The sequence below is a fragment of the Parasteatoda tepidariorum genome, chromosome 1 (assembly GCF_043381705.1).
Source record: "Parasteatoda tepidariorum isolate YZ-2023 chromosome 1, CAS_Ptep_4.0, whole genome shotgun sequence".
Taxonomy (NCBI): domain Eukaryota; kingdom Metazoa; phylum Arthropoda; class Arachnida; order Araneae; family Theridiidae; genus Parasteatoda; species Parasteatoda tepidariorum.
Genome location: NC_092204.1, coordinates 96,484,755 through 96,501,523, shown reverse-complemented (window position 1 = coordinate 96,501,523; position 16,769 = coordinate 96,484,755). Strand labels below are relative to the sequence as shown.

General features: G+C 32.3%; 1 protein-coding gene and 1 long non-coding RNA gene across 4 annotated transcripts in view; one reads left to right on the top strand and one right to left on the bottom strand.

The window, feature by feature from the left end:
- The window catches only part of LOC139426221 (uncharacterized), a 130,775-nt gene that overhangs the window by 2,913 nt on the left and 111,093 nt on the right, over positions 1-16,769 (top strand). The gene's annotated exons all lie outside the window — the stretch shown is intronic.
- Positions 1-16,769, bottom strand: part of LOC107445181 (SH3 and cysteine-rich domain-containing protein) — a 181,208-nt gene that overhangs the window by 58,632 nt on the left and 105,807 nt on the right. For all 3 annotated transcript variants that reach the window (XM_071184157.1, XM_043045475.2, XM_071184159.1), the window contains exons 5-9: positions 8,625-8,789; positions 7,367-7,447; positions 5,408-5,578; positions 2,242-2,396; positions 322-433 (exon numbers count right to left, since the gene is read on the bottom strand). In XM_071184157.1, the coding sequence (XP_071040258.1) occupies positions 322-433; positions 2,242-2,396; positions 5,408-5,578; positions 7,367-7,447; positions 8,625-8,789 (684 nt within the window). The remainder of the gene's footprint in view (positions 1-321; positions 434-2,241; positions 2,397-5,407; positions 5,579-7,366; positions 7,448-8,624; positions 8,790-16,769) is intronic.

Genomic DNA, 16,769 nt, shown 5'->3' with positions numbered 1-16,769 from the left:
TGGTGAATTTTACAACGTATTATTTCTATCCACTACAGTTCAGTTACACTGTAAAATATGGGGTGTAATACCAATCTGAATTTTGGGTTGAAAAACTCAAAAAATCGTGTGAATAATTATCTTATATACATATATATATATTGNCCATTTGCTGCACAACCAGTGGGTTAATATAGGGTTTGTCTAGAAGTGTATCCTATACATCACAGGTTAATAAATAATTTTTAAGTATTCGTTTACACGCGTTTTTCCCCCACAAGAAAAAGCATTTAGCATGACGCTTACTAAGTCACGTGTCTACCATATATATATATTACCTACCTGAGCCTTTACGGCAGCCAAGTGTATATGAGCCACTTGTAGATCAAATTTCTTTAAGCTCACGTCCTCTTGTAATTCATTCGCCTTGTTGAACAAAGAGGACTCCAAACTCCTGAAAGCACATTAATGTTTTAGTTAAACTATATACTCATTTTCTCTGCAACATAATTTCGCATAACTTAATACAATCAAAGTTTGCCTATGCCGGAAATGTTGCTCTCCAGAGTTATCCGGTGGGCATCTGTAAACCTTAGTCACGGAGGCAAGCAACGTTACCCATGCCACACTGCCACAGATACTTATTCATAGGTTGTATCACATTCACACATCACACAACAGAGGATAGCATAAATAGAAGCATCCATGCCTTAAACGGGATTCGAATCCGAAATTATCGACTTCGCAGTAAGGTACGTTAATCTCTCAGACACTTAGCCGGCAGATAGAAATGTACGATTCCTTGAGTACTGCTTTACCAAGTACATTTACTTTCACCTAGTTTCAAATTTAGTTAAAGTCCATCAACAACTGGCGATGCAAACGGAGAAAATTGTTAAGCAATGTTTAAAATGTAACTATCATTTGTAGCAACAATAGCAATTTGTAGTAATCTGAGAACAAGAAGTTGCAGCTGCCCGAGGAATGAGGATGTTCTCACATGCATCAGGAATTGATATTTCCCAATTTTTTCTAATCCATAATCAAACTTTCTAACTAATATTAAAATTTGGTGAGAATAAAAGGAATTTTCAGAAAATAATTGACTTTCCTAAAGATGTTGAATTTCATTTCTTATGATTCGTATAAGTCTGAATTTAAAAGCTTAACGATATTCTCTCAACTCGAGAAGAGCGCTGATACACAACCTCCTGACTTACAACATCAGAGCTAACTGCTTTTTTTTATAAACAAAATGGCGTGATAACGTTATCGCTGTTAGGCTTACTTTGTTGCAGGCTTCTTTTCGCTAATAAAGGAAAATTAACAGCTCATATTTTCCTTTTTCTTCACAAAGTATAAGCTACTTATTCTATTAATTTACAAGAATTCACTAATTACGAGATTGTTGCACGATCACAGTCGATAATGATATCGCTTTCTGAAATAGAATGGGATGGAAGAACAGTTGCCAACATAAACAAAATTCACATTTCAACAGCCAATCACGATCGATAACTACGATGATGTCGCTTGCAGGCATCTGATTTTGTTAAAAACTTAAGTGGCTATTATATTTTCCTTAGCAATAGGTGATATGACGTATAAACAATGGTTTGTAATGGCGGTTATATTTAATTGATTTAAAATTGTCGTTTCAAGTCCTAAGAGCGCCTTCACTAAAGCGTACTTTTTGACAACTTAACTATATTTTTTTTTATTGGTTAATGTATTATATTTGAAAAATAAGGACTATCATTTTGAAATTGGGATTTACAGACTGGCCGATGGAAGAGCAATAGCGTACGGCACTTTCGCTCAGCAAAATGTTACCCATCTTGGAGTTTTATGGTAGCCTGAATTGCATAAAATGATATTACTATTTTTTATAAAGATAGAACATGAAAAGATAGTTTTACTTTTTTGGACGGAACCACTTTGTACAAAGAAAATGGTTTGGTTGTTAAAAAAAACGACCTTCAAGCTAATGACTCCACAAATACTTACAAAAAATAACTAAATAATCCACAATAAACTCAATTTAATCTTCTGTAAAAGAAAAAGAACTTGTTATAATCAAAGTATGGGGTTTTTAAAAAAAAATCATTTAACTTATATAGGGGGCATTATGTTAGGTAGATCTCCGATTAAGGCTGGATTCAATATTGAGAATTTAATTGACTAGTTAGCAGAAAGTCGATTTTCAAAAATATGCAATTCTACTCACCCTCTGAACCCAACCAAAGGAGCAATAATTCTTACCGCTTCTGTAACCGTTCTAGAGACTCTACGGCCTCCTGAAGCTGTTTGATCTGTGCTTCCAAATTGGATACGTCCTGCTTAAGAGTCTGAGATCGGTTCGGAAGCTGAGAAAGTCTGTCGATGACCAACTCATCCCGTAACATCATTCCAGGTTCCTTTGAAGAATATTAAAAGTCATTACAGTACAGTCATTACAGTTTACAGTACAGCGCGGCTTTGAGGAGAACTCCTTCAGACTGAAAGTCTGGGGCTGTCTACTGCTATGGTAACAAGAGAGACTACATTTCTGATGGGGGTGCATTGAAGTAATGAAAGAGTTGATTGACCGCAAAGATTCTCACACCAACTTGCGCCAAGATCAAGACAAAACTATTCACTCCAAACCCCAATCCGAAGTGACTTATCCTCGTTACCATAAGTACTCATAGGAGTTCTCCTGGTAGCTACACAACAATATGTTAGAACATATTCAAAATATGGATTTTCTAGGAGTATAAAGTTTACAACACTGGTTCATACATATTCTAAGTAGAAATATGTATATTACAACATAGAGGAAAATACATGACGATTCTGCACTCAAGAAGTTGTTTTTTAACGTGCAGACTTCTCCGTATAGCAAAAACGCTTTTTCCATATTTAGATGGGTAAATAGTGTATCGAGGAGAAACATTCTCCCAGTTTTGTCCATTTGCTGCACAACCAGTGGGTTAATATAGGGTTTGTCTAGAAGTGTATCCTATACATCACAGGTTAATAAATAATTTTTAAGTATTCGTTTACACGCGTTTTTCCCCCACAAGAAAAAGCATTTAGCATGACGCTTACTAAGTCACGTGTCTACCAAAAAAGGTGTCTGAAACTGAGTTTAATTATATTTAATGCATCATTTAATTATTTTTTGCAAATGATTCTTCTCTATTGGTTTTACTTTCTCAGATTCAGCTCGTTTTGTGGCGAAACGTGCAATTTCGGTAATTTCTAAAAGAAATATTTTTTGTACTCTGTTTGGAAAACTGATTTCAAGATGAGAAGAATATAGAGAGGATCATATGCGTATGAGAAAGAATTTTTTTTTCTAACTTTTTGAATCAAAAGGATTAATTTCAGTTTTTTTCAAAATATTTCATTTGTATTTGTGTAATATTTGCGCCATTAAGAATAAAAACGTTTCATATGTTTAAACAAAGTCTATCAGGAATGCATTGAAACATTAACTAACAATTTAAATTATTCTTTATGGTTAAATTAGTTTTCACGGTTGTTAAAAATGTAATATTATATCTTAATTTTATTTTATCTTTTTTTTTTTCATTTCACCCTCGACTCGTTTTTAAACGTTTACATAAATATTTCACTATTGACTAACATAAATAAAATGAAATGTAAAAAAAAGTAATTAAAGTAAATATTCAAATATTGAATGAATAAAAGTTTGTTAGATATTATTGAAAGATTTAAAATAATTAAACTGTTATTAAAGGTATATAGTTAGCAATTTAACATTTTACCCTTATTTCATTCTCATTCTTTTATTTTACATCTAATTAGTTTTTTAAACTCTTATAACAAATATTTTATTATTTATTAACATAATTTATGCAATGTTATGAAAGATATTGTTGCAAAGAATTAAATATTGAATGAAGATACGAGTGGAAAAAAGAGTAACCAAATCTATAATGAATTAAAAGATTTCAAACACATGTACTAAATTATTGACGAAGCGTATATTAATCAAGTAATTTATTTTCATGTCTCTAACATATATATCTAGTTATCAACATTTATAATTGGTATTTAAGAATAAATCGATCGTACACGTATTTATGATTCACGCGTTGTTAAAAATTAATTTAATCTACTGAAAAGGAAAATAATTATGAATTCATAGATCGTATACGCTTTTAGTTGCAAAGAATATCTTTCATAATTTATTTTGAAAAATAGTTCAAAATGTATGGTAATGTAAAAATTAGTAGATAAGTTTTTTTTTGATAAGTAAGAAATAAATTTAACCCTTTGCGGCTTTATGTGGGACTGGAACATAATGAATATGCCATTGTGGTCCCGTATTAGGCTGTGTTCGGCATGGAACCAAGATACTGTTTCAAAAAGAAAGTTTTTTAGAGATTTATTTCTGTTAATGTGTAAGTACAATTTTAGTTTTAAAAAAAGTACAATCAGAAGAGAAAATTATACTTCTTTTCACAAAATTGGACCCCGAAGGGATAAAAACGAGATTTTATTTTGAGAAAGCTGGCGTTTTCTTTTCAAATGGTAGAAGAAAATCCATAATAATGGTCTTGTAAAATCATAAATGCATTTGGAAAATTTTTGGGATTTTTTGAATTTTGAGCCTTTAGCCGTGAGGGCTTAGGAGATAGAGAACTCGTCTCTTAATGCGGTGAACCGGGTTCGAATTACAGGGATGGCTGGTCGATTTGTATTCCCCACCCGGCTCGCATCCACCACAGTGCTGACGTAAAATATCCTCAGTGGTAGACTCATGGATCAGAATCCCTTTCCCATCAGACTAACTCTGAGAGGTTTCCTGATTTCCTTCTTCATGTAACGCAAATGTGGGTAAGTTTATCAAAAAGGCCTCCACGAAGATAAATTTTTCCCAGCACTTGATCCAGGAGTTCCTTTGTCTTCTGGATTGGGTTCAAAATTACAAGGCTACGTGAACCCAAAATTGGGCCGACTGTTCAACGACGGTTATAAAATGAAATTTTGAACTTATCAATTTATTGTAAACAAAAAAATAGAAAGAATTTTTTTCTAAATTTTTTTTAATTTAATTTTATATTTGTAGTGTCCACCTTTGTGCATGTCAAATATAATATAATTAAAGAAAAATCTCAAGGAGAAAAAAAAAAGAATAAATTTTGACTCGTACCACACATTTAAAAACTATTTAAATGCAACATCTTTCATATCCTCTTGATTTACATAAAAGTATTTCAAAAATAAATAAACAAAATTCTCATACATAAAATGCCATCGAAAACGTAAGATTTAAGGCTAAAAACAAACGCCTACATACTTTAAGAGTAGATTAGGATAAAAAAACACCATTATTCTGAAAGCATTTTATCCTATCCAGGCATACTCGCAATGTAAACACCCTAGATATATAGGGATAAAAAGAAAGTTCTCTTACCATTTGCGCCGGATCATTCTCCATATAAGGTGGATTGTATAAGTGCTTCGTCGACGGTTGAGAAAGTTTCTCCACGTTGAGAGAACGAATAAAATTGGCCAAATCTGAACGCGTTTTGACGCTTTGTGCTGTTGTGGCAATATTTTCGTAGTGGTTCGATTGCTCACGGGACTGAAAAAAATGGAAATGATTTTTTTTTATCATTTGTTTTTCTCATTATAAACATTTTTGTCAAGAAGCGAAATTGGATAAAAACAACTAAACTCATTCAAACAAAATGGTCGTACTTTAAAAACGTATTTCTACTAAAATATTGAAGAAAGCAAATTTAAATTTTATCAAGATATGGAAGTAATATTTATTTTCTTTAGTTATCGTCACTGACGTTTTTACGTATTCTGTAGTTTTATTTAATAATACCGAAATTCCGTTTAATAGGTATAATCCTCAATTTATTTATGTAATTGATAAATGAAATAATTTTATTTACTCCCTTAAAAATAGTCCATTGTAATGTATTTTGTTTTATAGAAATAAAAACTAAGCTTTCTGCTTTAATATATCATGATATAGGAAGCATAATTACTATTAATATACGTTCTCTATTGTTTCATTAATGATATCAAGATGCTTTTTGACTAATATCATCTTCAAATTATTATGGAATCAATAAATGGTAAATTATAAATGAAAGTTAATGGTATTATCATATTTATATGATGTAGCTAGTGCAGGAAAGAAAACTTTTATTAATATTATAAAAATACAATAGTTCTAAATAATGTTTTTTTTAAGGAAATTGAAACAATTTTGTTGACTTTTATTATATTAGTTATATTAATTATGTTAATTACATTAATTATGTTAATTGCATTAATTATTTTAATTATATTAATTATATTAATTATGTTAATTACATTAATTATTATAATTATATTAATTATGTTAATTACATTAATTATGTTAATTATATTATATTTTGTTTTATGTTACCATCATATTAGATGTTTACTTCTGCACTACCAGTATTCCAACAATGTTTTGTCCATTCCCTCATTTCACAGTAAACTGTTTTCATTTATAATTTATCAGTATAAACTAATGTTTTCGAAATAATTAAAGGATTTTCTTTATTGTGGTTGGTAATGATTTCTGTTTTAAGTGCATTTTTTTCTCCAGTAAATTAAAGAAGCAAAGTTGTGTACGTTAACTTACTTTTCAAACAACATTTTGTGTATGATATCGCTTCTAGCCACGCATTTTTATTATACGGGTCTTACCATTTATTAATGTAATTAATAAATGGTAATGTAATGTTCGCTTAAGATGCACTATGTTTCAATAAAAAAATTAAAAAAAAAACAAAAGAAATATTTAATAATAAAATAAAATATAATAAAAGTGTTTTTTTTTTAAATATAAATTTCTTTCGTTTCAATATTTATTATTTTTGAAATATTATTAAAAATTCAAAAGTGGTATTTCGGAAGAAAAAAACCTGCAATAATAATAGTAACATACCGGAAACAGTTGTATTTTCTAACCTGAATCGTTTAAAGGATTGAAGAGAAATAAGTAAAGCTGTATTAAAAAAAAGGCTTTGTAAAAAAATTCCGGATCAAATTATACTATACCTTGAGTACATCATCCGTAAAATCCATTTTTACTACCGTACTCCAATTTACTACCGTAATTTTTACTGCAATATATACGGTAAAATGGATTTTACCGTACATATTGCAGTAAAAATTACGGTCTATCATATTTTCGTTCCTTAATATTTTATGATAAAACTGATTTTAAGCAAAAAATACCGGCACCCTGAATGCCTGTAATTTTTACCGTAATTTGATTCGGATTTTTTCATTTTTACAGTGTCTACGAATCGATTTAGCTTTTACATCAGAGTCGGTGTATAAAAAAGCATATTTAATTTTTTTGATTTAATATGAAACTTACCTTATTGACCAACATGTCAGCCGCAGATAATATAGATCCTGATATAGTATCACTTAAATCTATGTAAACATCCTCTAATTCCTGCAGATGGAAAAAAATAACAAAATAATAAACAACAAAATATGTTAAAAAAATACAAGGTTGAAAAAATTACGCTAGTTTTACTTGCATGGCCTTAAAATATTTACAAAATCTAGCATTACAATAGTTTTTAAAAAATATATTTTTTTAACTAAAATTAATTTATAATAGTTTAAACTACATTTTAAAAATTTATTTTTATAGCAAGGATAATTATGTTTTTTCTTCTTATTTAAAACGAAGATTAACGCATCCGTCCTGTTGCACGGTGTAGAACATGCTCAAGGCTTAATTGGATATTTATGAAAACTTTAAGTCGTTTCATATTTTCATAAGCTGTAACAATAAATCAGAAAATGCTAATAGCTACATATGAATAATGAATATCTATATAACCTATATTATATGAACAGCTATTATACATAGAAACTGGCGAACACAGAAAAGTATGATAACAATGTGATATGTGACCCATTAAAATCATTCCGTATTTTTACCTCATTTTTATTTATGTCGGTTACCAAGTGTTATTCCATTATATATCTATTTTAGATTTTACTCCATTTAACTCTGTAGCTAATGTTTAGATACCGAAGTTTTCTGACCAACATTTGCCTGGGTGCATCGAATTCTATCAAAAATGTCAATTTTCAGTAAAGGATGAATGGATCATTTGAAGTAGCTAAACGGTCCTCATTAAAAAATAAAATAATAAAGTAAGAATAATAAATTTTAGAAAAGTGTATTTGGCGTATTTGGACGTCCGGTAACAAACGTATTTGTAGTTGAACGTCTTTTCATAACGCATTTGTACGACCAGTAACAATAGTGATAAAATTTGTCCTATTTATAAAATTAGTTCAGTTGTTTAAATTATTATGGAATTTTATTACAGAATAAGAGGAAAAAAATATCGTTTGTACCATTTCCATTTTGTTAGGGTTTAAACCGATCCAAACGATATTATGGTTATACATCAGTACTAACATTCATTTGAATATTTGTTCAAACATCAAGGTTTAAATTTTTGAAACAGTAATAGTTGAAATCTGAAATTTTTAAACGTATTTAGTAGCTTTTCCTTCTTTAAAAACACCCGCAAGAATAAGGAAAAGTTTGTTTCAATTTTTCCTCAATGTTTGGACAGCAGCTGATAGACTTGAAATGAGGTACTTACTTCTAAAAGTTTGGGTAAAGTTTCTTTGTGATAGTATTCCAGCATCCCATTAGCTGCATGCAACTGCTGTACGTAGGCATTGTGCATGTCATAATACTCAGCTAGCTTCGTGTGACTTCGGTGTGATATTAGATTGTTATAAGCTTCTGTATAATCCTGATGACACTGCAAGAAATAAATCAATCAATGCTAACTCATCCACTACCATATTTCTTTTTTTATAAATGTCTCCGGTTTTGAAACTTTTTTATAAGAATTTCTTGGAGGTATTATGTTATTTTATATTTTTATTTTATAACCGTCGTTGAACAGCCGATCCAGTTTTATGGGTTTACGACTATTAATGTTCAATTCCGCAGCTTCGTAATTTTGAACCCAATTCAGAAGTTACAAAGGAACTCCTGGATCGAGTATTGGGAGAAAATTGCCTTCGTGGATAACTTTTTGATGGAACTAACCCGCATTTGCGTTACATGGAGAGGAAGACTTTGAGAACCTCCTACTATTAGCCTGACGGCAAGGGGACTCTAACCCATGATCCGTCTATCACTGAGGATATTTCACGTCAGCACTGTGGTCGGTGTAAGTCGGATGCGGAATTCGTGTCGACTGGGATTCGAACCTGGCTCGCCTCAGTGGAAGGCGAACTGTCTATCCCCTGAGCCATCGCGGCTCAGGTATTATGTTATTTAAAAAAAGTTTTCTTTGAATGAACATTGAACATTGAAATACAAAAATCCTAGCGAAGTGATTTTTAAACTTTTTTTTTCTCCAATGCCCACCATGTATTGACATTTGGGTATCAGATACGTTGACCGCTCTTTTAGGTAATTTTGAAACTGCTTTAAAGGTTTATATAAATCTAAAGTGTATTAAAAATAGTCATTTTGTGGCTTCTTTTAGAAGTTACATAAACCAAAATGCAGTAAAAAATACTGACGTAGCATTAAAAATACTTAATACTTGTTGCATTAAAAATACTTAATAATAATACTTGTTGCATTAAAAATACTTAAGCAGTAATTTTGTGGCTGCTTTAAGTTGTTATATTAACCAAAAATGAAAAAAAAACTGACGTAGTAATTTTGTAGTTCTTTAAGATGATATATTAACCAGAATTGAATAAAAAAAAATACTTAAGCAGTAATTTCACGGCTGCTTTAAGAGGTTATATTAACTCAAAATTAGGTAAACAATATTGACGTAGTAATTATGCAGCTGCTTTAAGATGTTATATTAACCAGAAATGAATTAAGAAATACTGATATGGCAATTTTGTAGCTCTTTTAAGGTGTTATATTAACCAGAAATGAATTAAAAAATACTGATGTAGTAATTTTATAGTTGCTTTATGATGCTTCATTTAACAGAAATGAGTAAAAGTATTTGTGTATTAATTTACAGATGTTTCATAGAGTTTAATTCAGAAGAAATATATAAATTCACAGGGATGCTGAGTCATGCCAACTCCAGTACTGTGGTTAGTTGAGCTAGGTTACACTGTTCAGGATCAATGGCTCGAACAACCCGAGGGATGTGGTCCCTTATATTCTCGACTGGGTATAGGTCCAGGGACTTTGGTGGTCAGGGGAGTACGGAAAACTCATTCTGGTGCTCTTTAAATGAGGAGCCCGCATTGTTATGTTGGTAGATGCCACCATCCTGAAGGGAAAACAATCAGAGATAGGCATGGTCCACGAGGACGGATGCATATTTGTGTTGATCCATCGTGCCTTAAACAATGATAAGTGTAACCAGAGAATGCCACGAAAACATTCCTCAGACCACAATGCACTCTCCTCCAGCTTGCATCCTCCCGACAATTGTTGCAGGGTGTTTGCTATCAGAAGTTTCACGCCATTTATCTGTCCGAATGGAGCATAAAACGTGATTCATCTGTAGCCACTCAGTGGACATCTGGTTGCAGTACTGGCGTGCCAATTCCAACTTTCGTTACCAATGAACAGCAGTTGGCATTGATGCATTAACCAGACTTCTGCTGTGGAGGCCCATATTCAGCAACGTTCGCTGAATCGTCATAGGGGTGACACTGTTGGTAGTCTTTTGGTTTATCTGGAAGGCCTTTTGCTCAACGGTTGCTCAGCTAGTCGCCTGAGCAACCAGCGTGTTGCACCTCATTCGCCACCTCGCTGATTTTGAATAGTGCCATTTTGCCATGCATGGTATACTTCCAGCAAGGTGCAGACGAAAATGCTTTCGAAAGCAGATAAAAATGATTTTCGAAAATGCTTTTCAACCTTCCCCCGAAACCCAATAATTATGCCCTTTTTTTATGTCTGATAGATATATCACTCCGTTTCTGCATTGTGTAAACAATTGCAATGCTTTCTAATTCCGTCAGACACCTATCATATATCTTGAACTACAATATGCCACCATCTGCCTTCTGTGATTGGTTATTATTACGTTGACACCGAAATTAGGTGGTATTTGTTTGAGTATAATAAATATACGAATTAATTACTTTATAATAATTGATTTAAGCATTGTAATTTTAATAAGCTTATAACACCATTTAAAAGGCACTGTATTCAATTTTGCGAAATGTCAAAAATAGCTGTTATTATTTTTTGATTCTCTCGCTCAAGTATTTTTTCTCGTTGCACTTAACTAAATAAATAAAAAATGGAAATAGCTAGTATAATCATTGCTAAATATAGTTAGCCTTATATCAATAGTCTCATTTTTGAACATACTCAAGCGATTAAAACGAAAATATTGAACTACTTTGAATTTAACGCTTGACACAGATAAGAAAAAAATCTTAACATAATCTAAGAAAAAAAAACTGAGTGGGAAAATTGTTGTTGTTCTGCTACATTTAATTAAAGATTTCAAACCGGTAGATTTAGAACAAATCCCACTTTCACTGATTAAGTGAAGTTTCCTTTTGATGGTTTAACGGAGGTTTGCCTCTTTTGTGTTTCTGAAAACATTTATCTTATCTTTGTACTAGAGTATTTGAATTAACAAAAGCTCTGTAGGACGCTATTGTTATCGTAAATGACTAACTCATTCTAATGTTTGACAAAGTTTGTAGTGTTAATGTGTACATTTCTTATGTAAAGTAGTCAGTATTAACGCAGTAGGTTTTAAGAGAATTTATTTAAAATATACTCGGTGAGAACTTAACCTTTAAACACTGTTAATAACTTGTCAAAGGTGTAATTTATTGCCTCGATAAAATAGTTGGAATTAATATTGTTTATAATTTTGTTAGGGCAGGGATTGCCTGGTTGGAAGGACGTCGGGCACGTTAAATCTGTCGGAGTCACAAAGTCCTCCAAGTTCTCATAAAAATTCTAAACCTCTGGGGGTATTGAATTGGAGATTTATCGTTCCCTGGTTCAGGTTAACATTACGATCTGTGGATGAATGAATGAATGGAATATGATTTTGTCGTTCTAGTTTTGCGGGTTGTATAATATTTTCTATTCTAAATATTTTCTAATTTTTTCCTTTACTACCTGAATACTCATTTAGGATAAGGGACTGACATTGACCCTTGCACCCGATATCTAAATTTCAGACCCTTAGCAAAAGCAGCTTTAGAGTTATTAGAAAGACAGGTATATAAACCCTTCCTTTTATTATAAACAAGCTAAAAATTTCAGCTAGTTTATTATAAATCTTGTACTAGCCGAATACTTATTCCTCTTTAATTCACAAATTTAATACATAACTTAAATCTTTTAAAATCACCAATGATTTTACATAATTTAGATTTATAGAAACACATTTCTTCAGGGTAACTAAAAACAGAAATAAACACATTGATTCAGATAGCTAAAATTACTACTATTGATTCAATGATATCGATCCCTCATACGTAAATTTTAATTAAGCATTGAAGAATGGAGAATGAACTCTCAATGGAACACGTTTCTGATTAAATAAGGCTGTGAGATAGCACACAATAATCGAATCGAATCTTTCAAATAATCAGAGAAAAAAAAACAGAATTTTTTATTTCATTTGCAACAATGCGTTATGTGAGAAAAGAGGAGAGCAGTTTATTTATGACGCACTCCTCATGAGCAGAATAATTAGAGAAATTTTTCAACGTTTTTAGGATAAGGGACTAACATTTACCCAGATTGAAGCAGAATTGTTTTTTTAATGTGCAACAATGCGTTATGTGAGAAGATAAGAGTTTACTTATGACGCACCCCTCACGAGCAGAATAATTAAAAAAATTTTTTTTAGCGATTTTTAGAATTACCTAGATTGAAGCAGAATTGTTTTTTAAAATTTGCAGCAATGCGTAATGTAAGAAGAAAAGAATCTATTTTTGACATCTCCCTCGCGAACAGAGCAATTAAATTTTTTTTAAATGATTTGTAGAGTAAGGGACTGATATTGACACTTGCACACGATATCTAAATTTCGACGCATTATCAAAAACAGCTCTAGAGTTATAAGAAAGACAGACAGGTACATAATCTCTTCCCTTTATTATTAACTAGCTAAAAATTTTAGCTGGGGTAATACACAACACACAATCATTATCACACGATCATGAACAGAGCTGAAACATGTATTTTGACACACTAAGAAAAAAGAAATAGTCATTACGCATTTTCTTTTCATTATTAGTATTATTATTTTTTGCTCTTTCTATTGAAGTGACGACAGAAAGAAAGCTTTAAGTCCAGTTCATCATAAAAAGGATTGACTGTATTCAAGATCATTTGGCATCAAAAATGGACTCGATTGTTAACACATGATATTGTAAAAATTCACTAAAATGAAACAATTTTCTCAATCAGTTAGGTAGGTATTTTATTTACGTCGCACTAGAGCTGCACAATGGGCTATTGGCGATGGTCTGGGAAACATCCAAGAGGATAATCCGAAGACATGCCATCATAATTTTGATTCTCTGCAGAGGGGATGGCTCCCCCGCTTTGGTAGCCAGACGACCTGCATGCGAAGTTGAGCACTTTATGGTAGAACAGTTTAACGAGGATCGATACCACACATCCTTGATCCCAACTCAGTGATACTTGACTTCGGTGTTCTACTGGGAACTGTGTCTTTATGAGAACTGTGTCTTGCGGGACTTTTCTCGGTCAATTTTACACTTTAAGGGCATAACTCAATTTTTTTGTTTGTCTCAATTCACCTATTCTCAATCTCTAAAGAATGGGCGCCTATTTTTGAGTGCTCGAAACATATTGATTTTTATTTCCATCTTCGCATTTTTTTAAAACCAATGCAGCTCTTAATCAAGTATAGAATCGTCTACCGTTTCATTTGCAACAATATCTGTAACGCAGATCATGAGAAAAAAAATGTTTTTAACCCTCCTCCCTACAAACGGGTTAAGGTTTTTGAACAATTTCTGGGAAGGGGGCTAAAATGGACCCTTGTAACCTCTGCCCGAATTTCGGGACTCTCATACTAACGATTCTAGAATTTTTCTATACAGACAATTCTTTTATGTATTCCCTAGTAGTATAAATAATTAAAAATATTTCAAAATTAATTTGAAAACTGAGTGTCGTAATTTAATTTCAACCAGTTACTTTAAAATAATTGCTTTGAAATTAATTCGAGTAATTCTTTCCGCAAACTTAATTTTGNCTGTAAAGGATGAATGGATCAGCTAAACGGTCCTCAGTAAAAAATAAAGTAATAAAGTAAGAATAATAAATTTTAGAAAAGTGTATTTGGCGTATTTGGACGTCCGGTAACAAACGTATTTGTAGTTCAACGTCTTTTCATAACGCATTTGTACGACCAGTAACAATAGTGATAAAATTTGTCCTATTTATAAAATTAGTTCAGTTGTTTAAATTATTATGGAATTTTATTACAGAATAAGAAGAAAAAAATATCGTTTGTACCATTTCCATTTTATTAGGGTTTAAACCGATCCAAACGATATTATGGTTATACATTAGCACTAACATTCATTTGAATATTTGTTCAAACATCAAGGTTTAAATTTTTGAAACAGTAATAGTTGAAATCTGAAATTTTTAAACGTATTTAGTAGCTTTTCCTTCTTTAAAAACACCCGCAAGAATAAGGAAAAGTTTGTTTCAATTTTTCCTCAATGTTTGGACAGCAGCTGATAGACTTGAAATGAGGTACTTACTTCTAAAAGTTTGGGTAAAGTTTCTTTGTGATAGTATTCCAGCATCCCATTAGCTGCATGCAACTGCTGTACGTAGGCATTGTGCATGTCATAATACTCAGCTAGCTTCGTGTGACTTCGGTGTGATATTAGATTGTTATAAGCTTCTGTATAATCCTGATGACACTGCAAGAAATAAATCAATTAATGCTAACTCATCCACTACCATATTTTTTTTTATAAATGTCTCCGGTTTTGAAACTTTTTTATAAAATTTTTTTGGAGGTATTATGTTATTTTATAATTTTATTTTATAACCTTCGTTGAAGCCGACCCAGTTTTATGGGTTTACGACTATTAATGTTCAACTCCGTAGCCTTGTCATTTTGAACCCAATTCAGAAGACAAAGGAACTCCTGGATCGAGTATTGGGAGAAAATTGCCTTAGTGGAGGACTTTTTAATGGAGCTAACCACCATTTGCGTTACAGGGAGAGGAAGACCATGAGAACCTCACACGGTTAGCCTGACGGCAAGGTGACTCTAACCCATGATCCGTCTACCACTGAGGATATTTCACGTCAGTACTGTGGTCGGTGCAAGTCGGATGCGGAATTCGTGTCGACTGGGATTCGAACCCTGTTCGCCTCATTGGAAGGCGAACGGTCTATCCCCTGAGCCATCGCGGCTCAGGTATTATGTTATTTAAAAAAAAGTTTTCTTTGAATGAACATTGAACAGAAATGTATACAAAAATCCTAGCGAAGTGATTTTGAAACTTTTTTTTTCTCCAATGCCCACCGGGTATTGACATTTGGGTGTCAGATATGTTGACCGCTCTTTTAGGTAATTTTGAAACTGCTTTAAAGGTTTATATAAATCTAAAGTGTATTAAAAATAGTCATTTTGTGGCTTCTTTTAGAAGTTATATAAACCAAAAGGCATTAAAAAATACTGACGTAGTAGTCTTGTTGCATTAAAAATACTTAAGCAGTAATTTTGTGGCTGCTTTAAGTTGTTATGTTAACCAAAAATGAAAAAAAAAAAAAAACTGATGTAGCAATTTTGTAGTTCTTTAGGATGATATATTAACTAGAATTGAATTAAAAAAATACTTAAGCAGTAATTTTATGGCTGCTTTAAGAGGTTATATTAACTCGAAATTAGGTAAAAATATTGACGTTGTAATTGTGTAGCTGCTTTAAGATGTTATATTAAACAGAAATAAAATAAGAAATACTGATGTGGCAATTTCGTAGCTCTTTTAAGGTGTTAAATTAACCAGAAATGAATTAAAAAATACTGATGTAGCAATTTTATAGTTGCTTTAAGATGTTGCATTTAATAGAAAAGGGTAAAAGTACTTGTGTATTAATTTACAGATGTTTCATAGAGTTGAATTCAGAGGAAGAAATATATAAATTCACAGGGATGCTGAGTCATGCCGACTCCAGTACTGTGGTCAGTTGAGCTAGGTTGCACTGTATAGGATCAATGGCTCGAACAACCCGAGCGATGTGGTCCCTTATATTCTCGATTCGGTTTAAGTCCAGGGACTTTGTCAGGGGAGTACGGAAAGCTCATCCTGGTACTCTTTAAATGACGAGCCCGCATTGTTGTGTTGGTAGATGCCATCATCCTGAAAGGAAAACAATCAGGGATAGGCATGGTCCACGAGGACGGATGTATATTTGTGTTGATCCATCGTGCCGTAAACAATGATGAGTGTAACCAGAGAATGCCACGAAAACATTCCTCAGACCTCAATGCACTCTCCTCCAGCTTGCATCCTTCCGACAATTGTTGCAGTGTGTTTGTTTTTAGAAATCTGACGCCATTTATCTGTCCAAATGGAGCATAAAACGTCATTCATCTGTAGCCACTCAGTGGACGTCTAGTTGCAGTACTGGTGTGCCAATTCCAACTTTCGTTACCAATGAACAGTAGTTAGCATTGATGCATTAACCAGACTTCTGATGTGGAGGCCCATATTCAGCAAAGTTCGCTGAATGGTCATAGGGGTGACACTGTTGGTAGCCCTTT